General features: G+C 30.3%; 1 protein-coding gene across 3 annotated transcripts in view; it reads left to right on the top strand.

Annotated features, from left to right (window-relative positions):
- LOC123012181 (metabotropic glutamate receptor 2) overlaps positions 1-22,941 on the top strand; it is a 390,426-nt gene that overhangs the window by 188,427 nt on the left and 179,058 nt on the right. For all 3 annotated transcript variants that reach the window (XM_044410042.1, XM_044410034.1, XM_044410050.1), the window contains 4 exons: positions 5,831-6,446; positions 8,077-8,165; positions 12,857-13,103; positions 17,007-17,519. In XM_044410042.1, coding sequence (XP_044265977.1) covers positions 5,891-6,446; positions 8,077-8,165; positions 12,857-13,103; positions 17,007-17,519 — 1,405 coding nt within the window. In that variant the 5' untranslated portion in view covers positions 5,831-5,890. The remainder of the gene's footprint in view (positions 1-5,830; positions 6,447-8,076; positions 8,166-12,856; positions 13,104-17,006; positions 17,520-22,941) is intronic.

Here is a 22,941-nt window from a genome sequence, read left to right as displayed (position 1 = left end):
ACAAAAAAAATATTTAAATGAAAAAATACAAAACATTCGAGTGTGTATTGTGCGTTAGATTTCTAACACACAGTGCGAAAACAAATCGCACAGGTTTTCGACCTCGTACRATATTGCCAATTTTCGCGCATATGTAGTTGTGCGTTATGATCTAGTTTCGTATATGGCCGTAGGAAAATATTATTACATGCCAGATTATTGGAATGTGATATTTTTTTGCTGTCCATTTTGTACTGAACAAATTACAATAGAAAACTGTTCGTGTTTTACTCATCAGTTAGACTTTTTTCCTGTGCAAAATATTATACGAGTAAAATTAACGAAACACTGATTATCCGCCATTTTATACCGATCGAAATTGATTTAATTACTGAACTTTTCTTTACTTTGCTTTACTACTACTAAACATTTTTCTAGTTGGGATAAATGATCGAGAGTGAAAAAAAGATTGATTGCTCGTCCTAACATGGAAAAGATACGATTTTAGTAAAAAATAGATTAATTTTTTGAATAAGAAGAAAAAATTGCCAGCTGGGGTTTGAAAACCGCAACCCTCAATTGCTTTTTGGTTACTCCATTAACTCGCTACCAGCTGAACTACGGGTGTTGGATTGATATTCCTCTGTCTGCTTCATGAATTCGAGATAAACGCGTTCTAGATTTTAACATACGAGTAGATTCTTGTTGTTGCTCTGTTACACCTACAATAATAACACCTACATGTTGCTTTTTTTCAAAATATCCAAAAGCAGCTAACTAATGGCCTTGTTTTAAATACCAAATATTTTTTAGTAATCAATTTAGAATAAAATTTGTATGTACCACAAGCATAATTATTGACAATGGTCCTCGAGAAAATAAAAGCCTGACCTTAAAGGAATATACTTTCAACAAAAAATAGCTCATATTGATAACCGTGTGAGAAATTCAAAAAAAAAAATTATATGCAATTAAATCTATGCCCGGCGAGGTTTCAAACGTCAGATTAATAATAACTTTCAATACGATGTTTCGTTCAAAATTAATCTTTCATCAATATCTCTGACGCCAAATTAAAAAAAAACACTCATTATAACAGAAGATTAGGTATTTTACTTTGATTAAAGAAATAATCAGTGTTGCAGAAAAATCGTTATTTGTATTTTTTGGGGCTCTGTAAAAATATTATTTACGAAATATCTTTTTATATGTTTTCATACATACAGGTTGTCCCAGCGAGTTGAAAAAGTCTATTAGTGACCTTTAAATGATAAAATTAATCTAAATGATAAAACTAATCTAGTCCATCGCCTAAAATTATTTTCAACTATACAGCATGTCCCAAAAATAAGTTACAATACAAACTTGTGCTTTGTTAAATGAAACACCATATGTTTCTTAGTGTTTTTGGATGTAGATTTATATGACAATGTTTTAAAACAAACTTTTATTGGTCGATTTTGCTTAGTTTTAAAAATAAGACGCTTTTTTTTGACGAAAACATTCACTTTTTAAAAATTTATTACACAAAAACTAAGACATCTAGAAATATTTTTTTACTACCGCAAAGAAGAAGGTACAAGCTGTTAAGGTTGTAACATTTTTTTAAAGTGTTACATTTGCAAAGATAAAAAATTAAGGCCTTTGTTAAAAGTTCAATAACTTAAAAAATGTCTATGAATCACTCTATTTATTGTTTTTGCATTTAAAAAATCATTAAATTTTCTTTCTGAAATTTATCTTTTAAGGTGTTTATAATTAGTAACTAAAAAGATATTTATCCACGCCTATTGTATAATGTACCCCTTATACGTCTGTTTGCTCGATCTTAATAATACCCATTAATCACTGCTGTCAGAAGCTTCCTTGATTTAGCTATGTTTGTTTTGCTACGAACAATTATTGGTTTTTAAAATGTTATCGTGTAAACCACTAAATATTTTCGATTAATTTCTGTACATATAAAAAAAATTAAAAAAAAAACAATTTTCCTTGACCAGATTCGAACCCGAGACTCGCGGTTGCAAGGCAACCAGTATCGACCACGATGAAGTTAAAATGGTGGTTCGACTCTAAGGCAAATCTGTCAACCACTTTGAATTCACCTATGTACTAGTTAAAGGATGTCCCGTTAGATGGTGYCACCGTCGACTCAAATTGTTATTAGAATAAGAAAAAATAAATAGTTTTTACAGAATGGTTACTTTTATTAATTTATTTTTTTTTATTATTTATTTTTATTATCCAGCTGTAACGCAGGCATCTGATGCGTTTTTGAATTTGACATTTTCAATTTGATTTTCAAAAATTCAAGTTATAATTGATGTTTGACTGCTTTCGAGCGTTTGCTTAGTGGTTCCGTTTGTGTTATTTTTATTTATTAAAAAGAAACTAACTCTTTGCGTTAGTGCCACCTGCCGGATTACACGCGAAATAGATCATAGTTATATCACAATCACCATGACAACGTTAGCAATGCGAGTTGAAAAATTTCATTCATAAAAAGGCAGAGTCAAACTACCATCTTAACTACATCGTGGTATCGACACAGAGCCATTACCAACTTCGAATGTGTGTGTCGCATATCCGTTTCTTAAATACTTAATGTAACAAAATTTCCAACAAAAAAGCTTCAACAAAAATATTTAGTGGTCGTGGATAWAGTATAGTATACTAYTMGCGTATAATTAATCATTATACGCTCGTTGTATAATATACTCTAWCGTTAAACATTAAAAAAATAATACTATTGTTTCAGTAGTCGAAAATTGCACAGTTGCACAAGAGATGGAAGAAATATCACTTAATAATCACATTTGTGTTAAGCTGCATCCATTATTATACAATGCTCAGATATTGATAGGCATTGCTGCTACAACTAATATTAAATGTTAAAGATCTTTTCATTTATCAATTCTAGACCTTAAAAGTTTGTTTTTTTAGATAGACAATTTATCAATCTATTAGATGAAAAATAAAAAATAGGGTGTTCYATTAAATTTTTTTAAGTTATTTAACTTTTAACAAACTTTTTAATTTATTAATCCTTACAAATGCAAAACACTAAAAAATTGCTACAGCTTTAAATGCTGTACTTTCTTTTTTGCAAAAGTAAGAAAACATTTATTCTAGCTGTCTTAGATTTTGAGTAAAAGATTTTTAAAAAGGGCATGTTTTCGTCAAAAGGAACGTCTTATTTCTAAAACTAAGCAAAATCGACTAATAAAAATTTAGCGTAAAAACATTGTTTTAAAAGGCTACATCCAAGGAAACATATGGTGTTTCATTTGAAAAAAAACACAAGTTTGTATCGTAACTTATTTTTGGGACATGCTGTATGGTTGAAAATAATTTTAGGTGATGCACTTGATTAGTCTCTATCAATGTCTTATACAACTTTTTTTCAATTTTACTGTTTAAAGGTCACTAATGGACTTTTTCAACTCGCWGSGATACCTGTATAATACAAAAATATCTACAAATTATAAATTGCTTAATTTATTATTATTTTGCTGCTAAAAATCACGGTAAAAATAAGATAGCGTAACTGTGAAAACATGTCAATTACAGTTGACAAGACTAAAAAAATAAATCATTTTATCGTTTGAAAAATGGTGGATGCGMCGGGATAATAATTAAGCGTAAAACTGATAGTTTATGTGGCGAAGCTGAACGTTCATTTTTCCAAACGGAGTGAGGCAAATGATTCAGCTGAGCTACATAAACTCACTTTTAATCCAAATACCATACACTATTTTATCCGTTGAGATTTTGTAAGTGTTTTTGATGTAACTAGTGGCTGCATAGTGCAGTTAGTAGTGCAAAATGTCGATGCTGATAATCTACACTGTACATCTCTAGAAAATGCTGAAGCAACAAAAGAGATAATATTAGTAAATGTCATAGTAAATATCAGGTAAAAGTGAATAACGCTTAGAAGAAAAAACACTGTTTTACCCCATGTCTAAAAGTTGAATCTTTTACTTGTGTCATTTAGATATAAAAGCGTAATGTTTCTGACGTTTGCGAGTAAATAATTTTTTGCAATTTAACTTAAAAGCAAAGTGTTTCGTCACATTATAGTCCGGTCAAAATAAACATTTTAAATAACTAAAATTCCGACAGAGCTAAATTTTGGTGGAGATATTGAGTACACCATTAGGAATAAAGTGTCAAAAGTCCCCATCGATCCCATGTGTGCTAAAAAAGTTATTCGGGGTCAAAGGTCGAAATTTGACATTTTTTAGATTTTTTTCGAAAACGGTAAGTTTTATCAAAAAAGTAGCCCAGACAAAAAATATAGATCTTGAAATTATCTACAAAATGGTCCTTATACTTTTTTTCTAACAATCACCATTCCTGAGATATCGCGATTCTAAAAGTTGAAGGAGTCACGTTCTACATGGTATGCACATACAGAGTGCGTCAGAACTCCCGCTTCAAAGACAAATGCCATGTAGGGTAAGGTACCACAAACATAGAAAAAATTAAAACAAAATCTATCTATAAAAGTTTCAAAGTTATGAGAGTTTAAATTTTGCATTTTGACTCTATTTATTTCTGTAGGGAAAATAATTTTCCAAGTTTTTACAGGCCATTAGAAGAAGAAACAAAAAAGCTGTGTCCTAAATTGTAACTCTGTTCAATGTTATTTGTGGCTTTTATTGGCAAAACTTTTGTACCTTTACTAGATAATTGTAAAAAAACATATACAAAATCATCAGTATTATTAAATAAATAAAAATAAAAATTAAAATAAAAATTAAAAAAATTCTATCTATAAAAATTTCGAAGTTATGAGAGTTTAAATTTTGCACTTTGACTCTTATTTATTTCTGTAGGATAAATAATTTTCCACGTTTTTTTGCTACAGGTTATTAGAAAAGGAAACAAAGAAGCTGTATCCTAAGTTGTAACTCTGTTTAATATTATTTGTAGCTTTTATTGACAAAATTTTTGTANTGAACGTTCATTTTTCCAAACGGAGTGAGGCAAATGATTCAGCTGAGCTACATAAACTCACTTTTAATCCAAATACCATACACTATTTTATCCGTTGAGATTTTGTAAGTGTTTTTGATGTAACTAATGGCTGCATAGTGCAGTTAGTAGTGCAAAATGTCGATGCTGATAATCTACACTGTACATCTCTAAACAAAAGAGATAATATTAGTAAATGTCATAGTAAATATCAGGTAAAAGTGAAAAACGCTTAGAAGAAAAAACAGTGTTTTACCCCATGTCTAAAAGTTGAATCTTTTACTTGTGTCATTTAGATATAAAAGCGTAATGTTTCTGACGTCACATTATTATCGAAACACAATTAAAAAAAAACGTTTTTCAACTATTTTACGTACAATTCAACACAATTATTAAGGTTCAAAGACAATTACAATTAAATCCAGTGTTAAATAGTATATTAAAAAACGAGTGTTACAAACACTTTTGTTTTAATAGGAATAGTTTATGATACGAGCGCTTTTTATTGAGCGCTTTTTAAATTGAATTTGTTATTATAATTGACAGTTAAAGCTGATTAGAAATTAAAACAACAATTTTTTACTTAAAAACAATTATTATTGCAGTTGCATCAGTGTTGTAAAAAGTGTCACACAAAAATTTACCAAAAATAGTCTTACAAACTTGCATTTTGTAACACCATTAAAAAAAAAAAAACAGTATCACAAACGTCACACCAAACGTGAAAAGAATTTTATTATTGGCTTTCAAGTGCTGGCATAAATTGACCTTTATAGCATAAAGTAATCAAAATAAGTTTTATTTTATTTATTTACGCACGAACACATTTCAAATCTGTCTGTGTCACTTAAAAGCTTCCCTTTGATTTCAGATCATGAGTTTAACAGAACTACTGGAGGAAATTGCGCTTCGAACTTAACCAACTCCTAAGATGCTATCACTTCTCCTAGTGACCTTGGCGATCGCTTCCTTGGCGACGAATCTCGATATGAAAACAAACTTTGTTAATTACACAATACCGGAAACAGAAAAGATAATAGGCTTGAGTGGTGTCACATCAATTCAAGGCGAAACMGACGACATTAGAAACAAATCAATCGAAAGAGATAAAGCTGAGGGAAATTCACCATTTCCAGAATGTCGAGGTCAGCAACTTTGCGATAATCTATTAAATATTTCAACGTCAACTTTAACACCTAATGTCGCCAACATGTCAGAAAAAGTAATTATAGAAACTCAAATTCCAGCCACTTTTAGAAAGTTCAATATTTCTGAAAGAACCGGAATTGGGGATAATCTGATTACATCATCTGATAATTTGGTAAAAGAGAACAGTAAAAAATTTAAGTTAAATGCCCGGAAAGTGGGCGAAAGATCGACCAAAAAGACGCCTCAAACAAATCATCATAAATCCTTTCAGTCGGACGATATTTTTAGGCGAAAAATTCGAGGAGAAGGAAATATGAATTCAGTTTCAACGATGATCGGTAAGTTATATTTATGCTTATGTACAAGTGTGCATTTTTTATTATTTATTTATTTGCTCGCTTTTGTTTTGTTAATCCGCGATTAAATAAAATAATTGTTAAAATCGTAGCAATAACTATTGTTAAATGTAGATTACATTTAACTAATGGTGGAGATAAATCTCATTGAAATAATAACATTGAATTACACACATTTTATTGAATACATGCTTTTCTAGTGAAATTTTCGCACTTGCCTGAGGCCTTAAATAAATGAGTAGATTTTTATTTTTGACCCAAAAGTTATAAAAACACTTAAAAAAATTGTTACTAAATAGTTTAAAATATTGTTAAACAAGAGAAAACATAATTTTTGGTTGATTTCACTCGAACTCTTCTTTCTTTTATAATTTATAATAATAGAAAATGTTTTCCTTTATTTTTTAATTATTTCTCTATGTTTTTAAAAGAAGCTGTTGTTTTTTATTTGTCGCAAGGTAGTCAATTATCTACCCACAATGTTTTTGCTTGTATAATTTAATATTTTAGTTTGTTACTAAGAAACAATATTGCTACACTTTTTGTAACCAAAAATTGCTTGTACTCGACTATAAATGTGTGTACATGTTGGTTCATAACTCGCACCCCACAGAAAAAATGCATAATATTCCTGGAATGTGGAAAAGATTTTGACATTTTATTTTTTGAAATTTGCTCATTTTTAGGTCTATGTATTGTTACCGATGATCTTGTACAAATGTTTTTTTCATAATTAATTAGTAAAGGTACAAAAACTTTGTCAATTAAAGCCAAAATTAAATATAGTTACAATTGAGGATATAGCTTCTTTGTTTCTCTTTCTAACAGCCTGCAGCAAAAAACATCTAAAATTAGTTTTTTTAACAAAAATAAATAAGGTCAAAGTGTAAATAAAATTTATACGTCCATAATTCCGAAATTTATATAGATACAATTTTTTATCATTTGTTCCTAATACTTTACTTTAATTGGCATTTTTCTCAGGGGCCGGTGTTCTGAACCACTCTGCATATTAAAGTAAATAAATAAATAATTCATTTATTTTTGATTATGAAGTAGATGGTTGAAGCTTTGGGTTTATGAATATTATATTTTTAGAAGAATGTCTATAAGTGCTGACCAATTTATTTAATTTTTAGTTATCAAATAATTAAATTTGTTCTCAGAATAGCAGGTGTCTCACCATCTTGTTAACATCAAATTATATGAAAACAACTATAAATGTATTAAAGATTTGTTCTCAAATTTTTATTACCAATATATTTATCTATACATTTATCAAAATCACCCGACAGTGTAATGAGTCATGTACTGAAACACAAACTTCTTAGATACCTTCTTTCAATTATTATTAATTGAAAYTGTATAAAAATTAAAAATATATTATTGCCAATTTAATTACTAAACACATTCATTATTTTTCTTACGTTGGTGACAACATCARAATAAAATATCCATACATCGTAAKAGGATACATTTTATTTGATGGTGAATCTACTATTTTGAAAACATAATTATACTTTATATTTATCCCGTATGTGTGCTTAGTAATTTTGAATGAGTTTCAGAAATTTATTTATTGAAAAATGTTTTCCTAATACGTTAACTTTAGTTTTAGGAAAAAATCAACGACAAAGCCGGACGACCAAAGTTTTATCACAAAATCAATCAATTACTACTGAAGGGTCTACGGTTGAAACGGTAAGTTTGTAACATCCTTTGAATTATGAGAAGACTTCAAACGTCACTAGTACGAAATATAAGCTCATGGCTGACCTTATTTATCTAGACTAGACATTTTCATCTTGAAAAGATAGAAAAGTGATAAGGTAGAACATGGTTATTTTATATCTAAAACTTTAGAAAATTGCACTTGTAGTATAATATGTAGTTGCTATTCTCTAATTTATTTCATCCACTTATACAGTTTAACCAGAAAATATTAAACTACTTTTCTAATTTAATGTACTAGCTAGTAATTTTTTTCGTAATTCTTTAACAAGTAAACTATGTTTTATATTTCGATACGATTAAAAAAGTTTCATCACTGCTTTTAAAAAATCTAATGCAATGATTCAAACTGACTATTTTGATTAAAAGCATTATCTGGATTAGGTTAGGCAGCAGATACACAGAGATGCTTCGTGTAACGTAGAGTACCAACTCGAGTGTTTGTTTGAAATATAAAGTCTGTTTTTTTTTTAAATGGAAATACCAAACCGTCTTAACGTTGGCACTACTAGTAAATTCATTCATGGTAATTTTAATTAAGGAAGTTGGCAGTTCCGGTTTTTTGAATTAATTTGAAAACAATGTCATTAAACGTCAACATAAAAAAATCGTGTAAGAAAATTTAGCGACGAAACACCAAAAAAGAAACAAATTCAGTACCGCTAACAGTTTTTAGAAATTTGGAAACAAATAGTTTGCAAGCAGGAAGTTAGAAAAAGGGCCCGTTAAAATGTAGACGCAATTTGTAATGCAGGTTTGCTAAACATCCTAAATTTTTAGCAAGAAATTGACAAGAATACAAAATAAACATGAATGAGACAGAACCTCGGAAAGAACGCAATTAAATTAGTGTCTTATGCATCGTTTTTGAGGAAGGAGTTGAAAAAGTAACAATTTTGAAACTAAAGCTGAAGAAGAATTTATAAAATGCATCAACTTTGAGTTCATTTCAATATTACACAATTACACAAAATTTATTGCCAATCATCATAATACCTACTTGTATCTTTTGCGAAATAACTTTTCTCTGTTTATACATCCTTTTTCTTCAAAGTTTTTGTAGCAAGAACCTCATTTTTGTCCACAACTTACTAGCGGTGTGTTTCTATCAAAATTATTAACACTGAATTCTGTCTTTAGACCTTAGGTAATGATGTCTCTCCTCAGGTATTCAATTATAGCGCTTTCAAAGAGCAAACAGACACAAAAGATTTATAAAAGTCAAAATTTTGAAAACAACCATAATTTTTTAACAAAATTTCTAGGGACAAAAACAAAGAGCAAACAAAATTTGAAACTATGGAGACAAGCTGCTACCAATTTTTTCACCAAAATTTTGACATGGTAATTTCCATTTAAAGAAAAAACAGACTTTATTTGAAATTTCACTCGTCGATTCATGAAGTCGGTCAAAATATGCACAGTTTCCAGAGTTTTCGTCTCCGCAATTGTCAAGTGTCGCGAATCTGACATCATTTTTAGTGTCTTACCGTCACGTAGCTCATTTCTAATTTCATTTTTCTACTCCCACATCTAAAACACGCATTATCGTATATGTTTCCATGACGCTAAGTGACCTTTTATACACACCTTAACAAGCCGTGACTTTTATGCGTATTAGTCACGTTGCTAGACGCTAAGTGACCTTTTATACACACCTTAACAAGCCGTGACTTTTATGCGTATTAGTCACGGGCTTAAGTTAGCTTTCTGTAATTCTAACAATTTTTCGAGTGTGAATCTGGCTGCACGAAACGAAAATCTTGTGGGAAACGCGTTGTGGCTATTAGTCACGGGCTTAAGTTAGCTTTCTGTAATTCTAACAATTTTTCGAGTGTGAATCTGGCTGCACGAAACGAAAATCTTGTGGGAAACGCGTTGTGGCCCGAGCAGAAAATTTTTGGTTGACTGTTATTTAAATTTTGCCAGCAAGAAATATGTTACTTATTGCTAACTTCACCGAGGTGCCTTCCTGTTAGTTGTCATTTAGTTATCATTTCGACGGAGCTGCGGCTTGTGAAAAATGAATGAAATGAAAGTGAAGATGATGTTTTCAATAGAATTTGCACTTCACCTGAGATTATCGAAGCAGCGGTTTCGGCAACTACTAGTTTACTGCCGGAAAAATCAAAAAGTCAAAACGAACGTGTATATAAACTTTTCCAAGATTGGCGTCAAGAAATTAAATAAATKCTTTAACTGAGTATGTGCTGCTTGCATATTTTTAAGATCTTTCGAAAAGGAGGAAACCGTCTTCCTTGTGGACAGTCTACTTAATGTTGCGGATGACGCTTAACCTAAAAAACAATGTTGAGATAAGAAAATATCCTAAATTGTGTGCGTTGCTGAAGGATAAATCTGATGGTTATAAACTTAAAAAGTCGAAAACAGTAAATYAAAGAATTCTTATCGTCTGCTCCTGCTAATGAATACCTATTTACAAAGTTAAACTATAATACCAAATTAATTAAAAAATAAGTACAAATATTCATTTGTTTATTTTTATTTTTAATTTAAGTATTTTTTTTGTGGTGATCGTAGAAAAAGAATAGTATGTAACACGTGTCTAAACTTCTCTATACATTCGTTTTATTAAACACTTGCTCCGCTGCGCTTCGCTCGTGCCTAATAAAACTCATGTCTAAAGTGACGTTTATAGCACWAGTTACATAATATACTATTTTAGTTAAACCGRCACAGAACACACAGAAAAACWGTAATTATTGGAAATACTTGTGGGACTAACTTGGAGCTGTCACTCGATGTCACTTTATTTTACTCGTATATATGTATCCGTATTGGCCGTGTCATCAAGTGTAAACTCGATGAGRCACGATCGATCTTTGATCGATCTTGATCGTCCATGATCGACGTTCTGTGTATCTGCTGCCTTATTGGATAGACTAATGCAACAAGCAAGGCAAATTACATGCACGGATAACGAGAATTATTGACCTATGGCATCATTAAATTGATGGCTTTGTTCCTTTGTCGGAAGACAACAATTTGCTTTGCTTTGTCTCCAACATCGAGACAACAATAGACAGAGAAATAACAATAATAAAAACGTTAAAATGTTCTGCATAAAGAAAAAGTTTTATCTGCAAGCTGATGTCGTGAAATAAAGCAACCGTAACCGTAAAATTCAACAATAGATTCTGGATTTTAGCTTTTGGGTCATGCAGATGCGCTGGCCACAATACAATGTTTGTTTCAAATCTAAGAATCTGGTAACAMTGTGTTTTGCATTTCGTTAAATTCGAGTTTAAAATATAATTTARAGATACAAATCTATAAGTTTATTATGCAATTTGAAAGCCTAGATATTTCAACAAGCAGTGTGAATTGTGGATTTGGCAAACGTGGAAATCCGTCCCATAAACATTAGGTGACAGTTATGTAACTGAAAAAATTACCTCTACTTTTCTCTAAATCTACCTGTCACCAACGTTAGCCAACTTACTTGAACGTCATCATCTATCTGTATTTTGTAGACTTTGTTTCCAGTGTAAGTATAATCAGTAAAATTTGGATTTTCAAACAAATAGACCGAGCTCTTATTTATCAGTTTATTTGCAATAAAATAAGCTATTTTTTAAATTTGTTCAAAGTAACGTCAAATTCAGGTAAATCAAGGTAAAGTTTCTAATTCTAAATTAAACATATCGAGCTCTGCTTTTAAAGTAATCTTAATGTACATGTTTTTTGAGCTCTACCATGGGATCTCAGTTATTATTAGGGCTAAGTTGCGCATTTTTATGCTGAACAATAATCTGAAAGAAAATTTAATGTGTCATTTTTAATGTTTGAATTATTGGAAAAAAAAAGAAATTGAGATCAGCACAGTTTTTTGATTTTGATTGAACAGAGTTTTTGATTATAATGCTATAGTAAAAGTTATTTAAGTCGTGTTTTCTCTTTTAAAATTTCTAAAATTTTGCTAGTGAGAAGTGTCATTTTTTTTACCTATACAAAAAAAGAAAATAAATTGAAAAACGTCCTATTTTGAAATTTGTTTAATATGACAGGACAATCACAGAATTCAAAGAGTAAAAAATTGATTTTAAAAGAAGTGTCATTTATATTTCGGAAATATTTGTTTTATTTATCTTGAGAATGATTAAAACTTTTATGTTATTTATTTTTTATACATGCTAAAATCATTTTGGATCATCCAAAGAAGATATACATTGACATAAAGAATACAACTAGTTTTTTTCTGTTTATCAACTCAGTTTATCTCATTTTACCCAGACATTACCAAACTCTACCTGAAGAATTCTAAAGTTAAAACTGCATTACAAACATCAGATTGGTATTGTGTGTATTTCTTTACACGGCAATTTATTGCTCCGCAAAAACACAATTAAAGTGCCTGCTTTGAACCAAGAAACAAATTCAAGTTTTTGTATTAAGTAAAGTGCCAACATTACGCAGATTACGCAATTATTTTTTTTCTCAAATCTTGATATGCTTGTTTTATTTCTACTAAGAAAAAGAGATGAAAAAAGAGAAAGAACAATTCATTCATAACTAAAGAAAATAATACGATCTTTAAAAATATTTTTACATAAAAATGCTTCTCTTAAATCTGATAACAAAAAAGAAAACTTCAGTATATTGTACTATCCTGATCATGAATATTAAAATATCCTTTTCAGATGAAAGTGTCTACTACAACGACTCACAAATACACTTCACCGCTGCGGTCTGACTACCCTTTTGAAAGCATTGTACTTTCTGGGAAAAATCCAAGCGATTCAAGCGACTTTTCCGGGAGTTCTTTACGACCAACGTGGGACACTACTCCACCCAAACCGGTTGCTGTCTCTAATTCAGTCGGAAAAACTCGGAATTTCATCAAAGTTTCGACAATCACTTCGCATTCAACGGAAAGTGTTACTCCAGGTGAGCGCAGCACCGTTAATTCGAAATCTTCTGTGCATAAATACGGCTTTCAAGTGGGTTTTTAACCACAATTGTCATGTAGGAGGTATTCAGGAAGGTGGGAAAGAAGAATGGGCACACTAAAAAAAAATGAATAAAGGACATAGCTAATTATAAGATTATTTTTATAGAGCTTCTTGAAACCAAGAATTGCTTTCTGTGAAAGAAAAGTTTTACTCGTAATAGGTACCAAAAACTTTTACAGAAATTCTAATACTTTTAATAATCCACTGCTTTCTTATAATAACATTTTTTTTTAAATGATAGACTTTATGTTTTTTATGGTTAAAAATTAATAAATTTGAAATCTGTTTTCACTTGTATTGAAAAGATTTTGAGAAATTTGCATTTGAGGCTCTAAATAGCCATTTACAGAATTAGATCGGTAGCAACATTTTTATGGCAATACTTTACAAGTCAAGCCGTATGGCGAGACTTGTATGTTTGGCAAGGCCATAAAAATGCTAAGGGTCGTATATTGTATAAGATTATTTAGAATACTGCAACGATCGCTTTCAAGTTAAGCAAAAATTTATGAAAACTAAAATTTAACTAGCGTTTACCCATACAGGGGTGCGCCAGAACTTGCGCCCCAGAGAAAAATTTCAAGTAAGATAAGATACTAGGAACATGGAAAAAATGTTTAAAAAATTTTATCTGTCAAAAAATTTTGACATATATTTTTTGATATTTGACATTTTTTTATGTCTATTTAATGATACTGATGATCTTGTATATGTTTTTTACAATTATTTAGTAAAGGTACAAAAATTTTGCCAATAAAAGCGACAAATAACGTTAAACAAAGTTACAATTTAGGATATAGCTTTCTTGTTTCCTCTTCTAATAGCCTGTAGCAAAAAACTTGGAAAATTATTTTTCCAACAGAAAAATACACAGTTAAAGTGCAAAATTTAAACTCTCAACTCAACTCAACTCTTCGAAACTTTGATAGATAAATTTTTTTAACATTTTTTCCATGTTCCTGCTATCTTACCTTATATGGCATTTTTCTCTGGGGGCGAATTCTGAACATACAAACGAATCTGGTAGATACAGGTTACCGGCCGGTAGATACGCTACGGTTGGTAGTATAGACTATTACGGGACTAAGTCGGTAAATTTTATCTACCGGACTTGTTTGTAACTACATATTAAGTAAATGCTAGTTACCAATTCAGTATCCTAAAAAGTCTTTTTTGTTTCACTGTTTTGGAAACAGAATTAAACATTTAGTTTGTTTGTTTAAATGATTATTTAACTCAGAATTTGCTTTTTTCTGTCTTACTTTTTGTTTAAGAATTTTTTTTAAAAACTAAATATTACACTTCTTGGATCCTCTTGGTATGTAAACGATGAACAAAAACACGATTAAACTCGTCACACCAAACTTTTATTTAAAATACAACGCGTTTTAACCACAAAGTGGTTAAAATATCAACTAAACTTTTATTCTCACCTGAGGATGACCACTTCTGGAGTTATACTGGAGTATAAATATTTTAAAGTAAAGATCAATTTTAATAAATAAAAAATTGGGTTTTAAGATGTTACAAATATGGCAGTGGAGTAAAAAAATGAAAATATTATTTGTATAACAATTCACTAAAGTTGAATTCATTTAATTAATTAAAAAATTAATTTTGAATTAATTAAAACAGAATGGAAATAAAATAACTTTAGTGCTGCATTAATGTATGTATGAACATACATTACGGTTACTATAAAATCGTAATACAACCTAAATTAAATGATGTAAAGAAAATTGAAAAACTGTGCAATCTCATTACAACGTGCACACTTTTTGGACTATTTTTTATAGACAGTTTTAGAAAAAAAACTTTGAAGCACAACTAAAAGAAACTCTTTAATTGTGATTATTATTCCAAAATCTTACCAATGAAAATTAAAATGGAATTCAAGTCCGCATTCATCACTTTTTGTTCCGTGTAGTTTATGTAATTGTACATTAATTTTGATATTTCTGAGTTACTTTATTATAATTTTGAAAAGTTAATAACCAGTGCTAATATTTCAAATTTTTTTGAAACTACGCACATTAATTGCTTGCTTTCTAAAATTTAAAAATAAAATAAATTCCAAGGAAATTTAAAATATAAGGTAGTTCAATGTGTGTGATATTTGCAAAATAAATTATAACCACGGTATTCTTGTTAACTACGGTAGGTAAGAAATTAAAAAAAAATCATTCTTATTAACAAACATTAAGACTATATAGAATACGTAATTAGCCAGCGTTAAATTTGTTACATTTTCTAAATAATTTTGAATGTTCTTAAAATAATGCATTAATTCTTAAATAATCCTCGTAATTTAGTAAAATCTATGGATAGCTTCAATAAGAATATAAGAATAATTCTAAGAATAAATTTTTAGAATACCTACCTGTGTTTTTAACTTTACAATTTTTTAAAAGATTACATATTCTTAGTATTAGTTTTTTCGAAAAAGACAATAATTTCAGATACAACTATTCAATTATAATAATTGTGTTTAAATAATGAATTATTAATAAAAATACAGTTGAATTCTATAATAACAACAGTATAATTTCAAGTTATAGGGATTATTAAAGAAACGTTTTGAAGTTACATTCTTTGCAAAAAAAGTTTTTGATCCTTGTAACATTGATCCTTGTAACAGCACCAATTTTTTTTTATTTCTTCAACTTCGTTTGGTTATTTTTTTATTACTTTTATTACCGTCTTTTCGTCATTTGTTATCATCTATCACTTGGGTAACTGGTAGTTAAAACTTGTTYATGTTAATTACGATTAGTCAAATTGTTTCTTTCTAACAAAGAGTTAAACCTTTTCTCCAAAGTTGGTAAACTGCAAAGAATTTGACTTGGAGAAGTTTTTATTTTCTTTATTACACAGAAACATCAATAACACTGGTCAACAAATTTGAACAAATTTTTGGTAACATTGATTAAACTATCTTCCACGTTTATGATTTTTCACTCGAAATTTTTYACAAAAATGTCTCATCACGTATCATTCGTATGATACCAACTTCGTTCTGACACCCATGTTAAAGCAAAAGAGTACTGAAAATAATTCAACTATTTAATTTATTTTATTATGAGCATACAATATTTTAATAAACTAACWTTAGAAACATTAAAAAAGTCATATATTACAATAAAAGAGTGAAATCTCAACATTTTCTTTTGTTAGGTACGTTACTGTCGCGTTTTAAAAAAAGCTAACAGTAATCGCCCATCATGGAAGGGTTCCAGCGGCCTTGATAGCGATCTTTCATCTTTCTGATGTCTTGGTGAAACCTCTCCCCTTGTTCGTCACTGACAGCCCCCATATTTATTGAAAAAAAATCCAAGTGGGAGTGCAGAAAATGTATTAATTAAWTTATTGATAAAAAATGCAACAAATAAACGGTACGTGTTATCAAAAAACTAAATGCATTTTGTTATTTAGGAAATAAAAAACTACTATTGACCAAATTGTCATCAATGTTACCGAACCCTTGTTGACCTGTGTAATTGTAGTAACAGAAAATTTTTATTAGAGGAAAAACATAACGTGTAATACATACACATTCAGAAAATACACTTTTAGAAAAGTTTGAGTTTGACTGTATTTTTATTCAGCCTGAAAATATAAATAGAAAAAAGTTTTATCCGACATTGYTAGCAGATATTTTGATTTTCCAAGCCAATAACTAATAAAATCACATCAAATATTTTAGTCATAATATTGTTTCTTACCCAAATGTAAAAGCAAAGAATTGATGGAAGATAATACAGTATAGTTCTCAGATTTTTTCCTGCCCTCTGCATATTGCAATTAATGATTTTTATAATATCATGTTTTCACTTTTCAGCTACAAAAAAAGAAGCTAAAACTTTCGGTGTGGTGAAATACGCCAACAAATTTTCACAAAGTCCGTTTGCAAATCTGAAAATTCACATGGAGACACCGACACACCGAAGTCTCCTCAATTTGTTAACGACCGAAGGAAATCTTGTTGATCTCGAAACGGGCACAAAGTCAGTGACAGATGATCTAACAACGTCTAGTGGTAATTTTAGTGATGGTGTTAGTAAAGTGATACAACAGCAGGAAATTCCGTGGCCAGTGAAAAAGGAGGCCGTTGTTGAAGGTGATTTGGTGTTGGGTGGTTTAATGATGGTGCACGAAAGGGAGGACACTATCACGTGCGGACCCGTGATGCCACAAGGTGGTATACAAGCCCTAGAAGCGATGTTGTATACGCTTGATAGGTTGAATTTCGGTTCGGAGTCTATTCTACCTAATATTACGTTGGGAGCGCATATCTTGGATGATTGCGATAAAGACACGTATGGGTTGGAGATGGCAGTGGACTTTATAAAAGGTATGTGAGTAAATGTGTGGAATAGAATGGCTAATAGAATTTAATCAACTTAATATTTTTTCTCTTTGTTAACGAAATATTCCTATTAACTCAAGTTACATACTGTCTACAAGCTTTACGACTTTCACAAAGCGATTTGTTTCGTTAATATCTCTTTCTCACGTTTCACATTACACCTCAGGGAATTGCAAATTTGATTCGTCTTACTTTCAACGAAAAACGTTTCAAATATTATTGTGCACTGTGGTTTTGAGTAAGTATAAGAAGAGCCAAACTTGAATAACTCAAAAAACYTTTTTTGTCAAATCGTCTTAAAATTAGGTCATTTATGAATTAATTTGCGGGCGTAAATAGTGTCTTTTGCGCCCTAAGTCGTAAAAAACAAGCAATTGTAATATCTTTTATTGAAATATGTAGTTACAAACAATTAGCTAATACCTAATAATAAAAACTTTATCATATCATCGTTTATTATGTCTCTATAATAGCAAATATTTCTGTACAATTATATGGGTCATAATATCATAGAAATTCCATAACACGTTAGTTACACATAATACATTAGTTACTGCCAGATATGATGATTTATTGTAATAATTTATTAGAACTGATAACATTAATTTCAATATTTTTACAATTATGAAAACTGAAAGACACATSTTTCTCATCCACCTTGACTGCCGCATCTCCTGTAGYGCTCCCAGATAATTCAGCACACTTGCCAAAGGTACCCTTCCGACCTGAATTTTTTGCGCAATGGAAATCTTCTTTTCTAGGTTTTCTTCTAAATACTCCTTGCAACCTTGCTGGACTTCCATCCACCCTAGAGTTCCTATATTAGAAATATTATTATTACTATTATATTAGAAATATACTAACTCTAATCCACCCAATTCTTGCACTTCTAACACGTCTTCACAGGCGTTTTTCGAATTTGATATATGTAGGATTTTTTTCAGGAATTTTAGAAAAAAAATTAACACCACATGGTTGAATAGTACACTTTCCATTTCTGTATGATACAAAGAATCTTCTATGCGTAACATGAGCCGGCCGTAACGCTGCATATTTTTTAATTAAAATTACGAGATTGACATCACTCTCAGACACAATTGCAAAAATCCTTTTTTTTTATGAGTTTTTGAATCAGGAACAGTAATAACTACCTTATTCTCTAAAATTTCAACGTCATCGGTAGACATCTTCAGTAATTAATTGATTCTGCAAGCTCCAGCAAGTCCAATCAAGAWTGCTATTTTTATCATCAAAAAAGGTTCATCTGGAGCTGTGYGCAAAAATTCATCAACTTGTTCYTTCGTYAGTACTGAAGATTTTTTATGCCGGTATYCAACATTCTTCTTTTTGATAAATTTRATKAARGAACCATATTTGTCAATTTCGATTCTTTCTTTTAGTTCCAAACAAGCTCGCAGCATGGAATATTTCGGCCATAATGATGATGGAGCAACTCATTTGAAAGTTTTGCAAAATACGCTAGCAAAACGGTTTCTCCAGCACCTCCAACCTGTTCCTTGTCTCGCCACTCACAAAAAACACGATATTCTTTTTCGTATTGAATTTTTGACTTGTCTGGCAACAAATCCATTTTCACACTTTCTGCTGACTTTAAAATACGTTCGGGAATACCAAAATCTTCCATTACTTTTACCAGGAACGACCAAACGTGGCAAAACTTTTGTCATTTTTTTGTGATCCAATGTAAACAAAATCAGTGTTTTGTTTTAAAATTGCTTGCTTCGATGATACGATAAACCTTTAAATATAACTCGAATATTTGCGATTTAAACCATCTCGGATGTTGCTACGATGACTCGGCTGTCGCCTCGTCACTTAGCAACGTCCTCGATTATTATAAATCGCATAATATTCTCGTTATATTAATAGCTACAAAAACTAAAAAAAATAACAAAATCATATGCTTCAAAACCATAACCGAACGAATCCTACAATAATGGGACCATAAGGTAGATGGGCAAGATTTCTGCGACTCTTCTTTGAAATAAACAAGTAAAACATTTTCATTAATCTGGCGGTCAGCGATATTTTTCTGGGTGCACCATAGCAAAAATTCATTGAAAGTTTTTTCATAGATTTCTCTTGATTTTCGTAGCAATAACTGAAGTGTTACAGCTTTCGCTTCTTCGGCTAAAATAGCTATTTCTTCTTGTTTTTCGTTTTCGGACATATTATTATCACAAATTCAACTTCTTGAAACACGTCAAAAATTTTTCAGAATTTTGTTTTTATTTATTTGCATCACATTAGCAACCAACAACAACTCGATTTTTGAGAACGAATCGTGCCATTTATTTTCAAAGCTTAAAGGTCGATTTTACAAAAAATCTTATTTGCATTTCGGGCGTGAACGGCAATTTTGGCCCTTTGGCGTCTTATAAACCCTCGGCCTTTCGGGCCTCGGGCTTATAATTCCGCCGCGGGCCAAAATCGCCTCCTTCACGCCCTTAATACAAAAATAGCTATCAGTTTAAGTTTTTGTTTTACGGTTAAAATCGACTATTATCAAAACAGACGATCTTATGCGGTGGCGTAGACGCATAATTTAGTCTTTTGTTATTGGAGGTGTTAGAAACAACGATATTATATTGTATGAAAACCGTAAATTGGTTTTTATTAGTAAGAAAAATTGAAATGAAATTCAGTTTAAACACTTTGTTTAATTTGAAAAAAGGCCACCTTTATTTAAAAACCTCTTGAATGGATTATTTACATTTTTTTTAAAGAGTTTAAAATAAGTCACCTTTTTTTCTTCGACTGCATTTGATGTAATCCACCCGTATAAAATTCTAGACATTAGAAATCTCTAAAGAAATCAATTACAGCTTTGAATTGGTTTTTCCTCTTCTGTCTAGTTGTTAATAGAACTACTACTGGTCGTTTGTCAATCAGACACGATCAGTGGTTGTATTCGTTTCAAAAGTTTACGATTTATAACTTTGCTTTGTCGGAATAAAACGAATGGGAAATGGGAATTTCCGTGGAATGTGTTAAACTTCCAGCATTGAGAAGTCTGGGGTGACAGATTAAGCTTTAACTCGCTTATTGGAACATATTATTTATTGTATTATTATACTAGTAGCTTCTTTGAAAGATATAGAAATGAATGTTTCATGGCTAAACTTACAGTTCCTGAAACCAATTTCTAAGCTTTGTGAAATATTGGAGCGATTGGTAGAAAATTAAACTGATACACTTTTTGTTCGTTGTTTCTTTTCTTTTTTTTTTCAGTAAAAACGCTAATGTTTAATAAATTTCTTTAGTCAGTTAAACAAATAATTAATAGCAAAATTTTTCTTATAATAAAAAGAAACATGTAACAAAATATTTTCTCAAAAAATTTCTGTAATTCAAAAAAATCACATGCGCAACGAGGTATCAAAAGATGTATTTCTTTCTCGATCACGATGCAAGTTACAAAAAGTTTATTTTATTGTTCTTTAAGTCTTGCTCATGTATGTGTTTCCGAAAGTCTTTTCTTTTATTCTTTGGCTTGATTTATAAATTTATAATAATTTTCTAAAAGAACAGAATTGCAACATTTTTATGGCCGCGCCAATACTTTGGCATGGTCATGAAATGCTACCGGTTGTATATACAGAGTGTTCGGTCCAAGTCGCCCCGGCTGATAACACCTAAACTTACTTCTTTTTTTCAAAAAGTAAATATTTAAGTAATAATATTCATTATTGTGTTTATTAGTAAATGTATCAAATTTTTTAGCACATCCGGTGTTGCCGGAAATGCTACCAAATTTAGTTTTTCAAATGGAACACCTATTTTTTTTCCTCGAAACAATATTAATTGACATGAAAGATACGGTAAACCACTATTTATTACATTTTGCGTAACACAATGCAATCAAAAAACATCTTAAATCTTAGAATTTTATAAGGAAATTGGTCGCGTAGCCTGATTTTTAATTTTAAAACAAAGGTGTGAATAAAAAATTCTTGGATACAGTTTAATTGTTGGTTTGACAAATCTAATTTGTCAGTTATGATGAGCGAGTTCTCTTATGGAAACTCTTGGATTTTCTTCGACTGGTAACACATCATTCAGATTTCTATTTTCTTGTTCTTCACAAAGAAGCACAGGTTTTTTATTTTTAAGAAGCGAACCTGTTCGTCTCAGTTGTTTTTCAATTTCCAACGATTTGTGTGAACTCTATTTGGGTATTTTTCTCTACACTGTTTTTCAGCTTCCGCTCTATTTTTATTTCACTTAAAAAACACTTCAAGCTGATCTACCAATTCGTCGTAATTAACATCATCAATTATTAAAGATTTCAATAAGATTTATTGACAAATTAGGCTTTGTCAAACTAACAATTAAACGGTATCCAAGCATATTGCTTTTTGCATGAATACCTTTACAAGTAATCCGCCTACGTTGCAAAATTTGCAATAAAATTAAAAAATTTAAATTGTTTTCTGAGTGTATTATATAAAGTAAATTGTAATAAATAGTGGTTTACCGTATTTTTCATGCCAATTATTATTGTTTCGAGCAAAAAAACATAGGTGTTCTATTTCAAAAACTAAATTTGGTAGCATTTCCGGCTACACCGGATATGCTAAAAAAATTTGATGCATTTTCTAAGAAAGCCAGGAATGAATAGTATTATTTGAAAATTTAGTTTTTGAAAAAAAAAGTAAATTTAGGTGTTATTGGCCGGGGCGATTTGGAACGAACAGCCTGTATATTGCATTAGATTTTTTTAGGCTACTGCAAAAATCTCTTACAAATCGAACAAAAACTCATGAAAAAAAATTAAACTAGTGTTGACGTGTTGACTATGTAAACGCTAGTTACCAATTCAGTATCCTAAAAATGTATTGTTCGTCTTGTTATGGTATAAAAAACATTCAATAATTCACAATTGTAAAGCTGTCGGTATGATTCGTATCACACAGGACTGTTAAGAAGTTTTACCAGTATGATTTTCACTTTAACACTCGGATTTTTGATAGCTTTTGGAATTGAAATTATTTTTTTTTAAATACCGTAACTTAATATGACGTAAAATGGTATACGTTACTATGTGCTGTTAAGCGCCATAACGACCTCGGGAAGATCAAAGTTCTCTTTCGTCGGGCCTCAAATAACTCCCTCGTTTATTATGGCTTTCTTAACAGTTCCGAATACGTAAATAACTATTAACCAAGTTAGATTTTAAAATGTAAACACTTATTTTGCATCAAATAAACAATAAAAACTACTCGATACTTTGTTGCATTAACTAACCACAAAGCTTAACGCAATTCTAAAACAAGTTTTTAAAAAGCGTTTTTTTTTGCATTATATTTTACATAGTCGTTGATGGAATAATAAATCAATTTAAAAGTTTTATAAAATTCGATTGACTTGGTATATGTAGGAGTAA

The sequence above is a fragment of the Tribolium madens genome, unplaced genomic scaffold (genome assembly GCF_015345945.1).
Source record: "Tribolium madens isolate multiple individuals breed KSU strain unplaced genomic scaffold, Tmad_KSU_1.1 Scaffold_19;HRSCAF=116;Tcas5.2_LG9, whole genome shotgun sequence".
Lineage (NCBI taxonomy): Eukaryota > Metazoa > Arthropoda > Insecta > Coleoptera > Tenebrionidae > Tribolium > Tribolium madens.
Note: the sequence above shows the minus strand (reverse complement) of the source record. Positions and strands in the feature narration are given on the sequence as shown.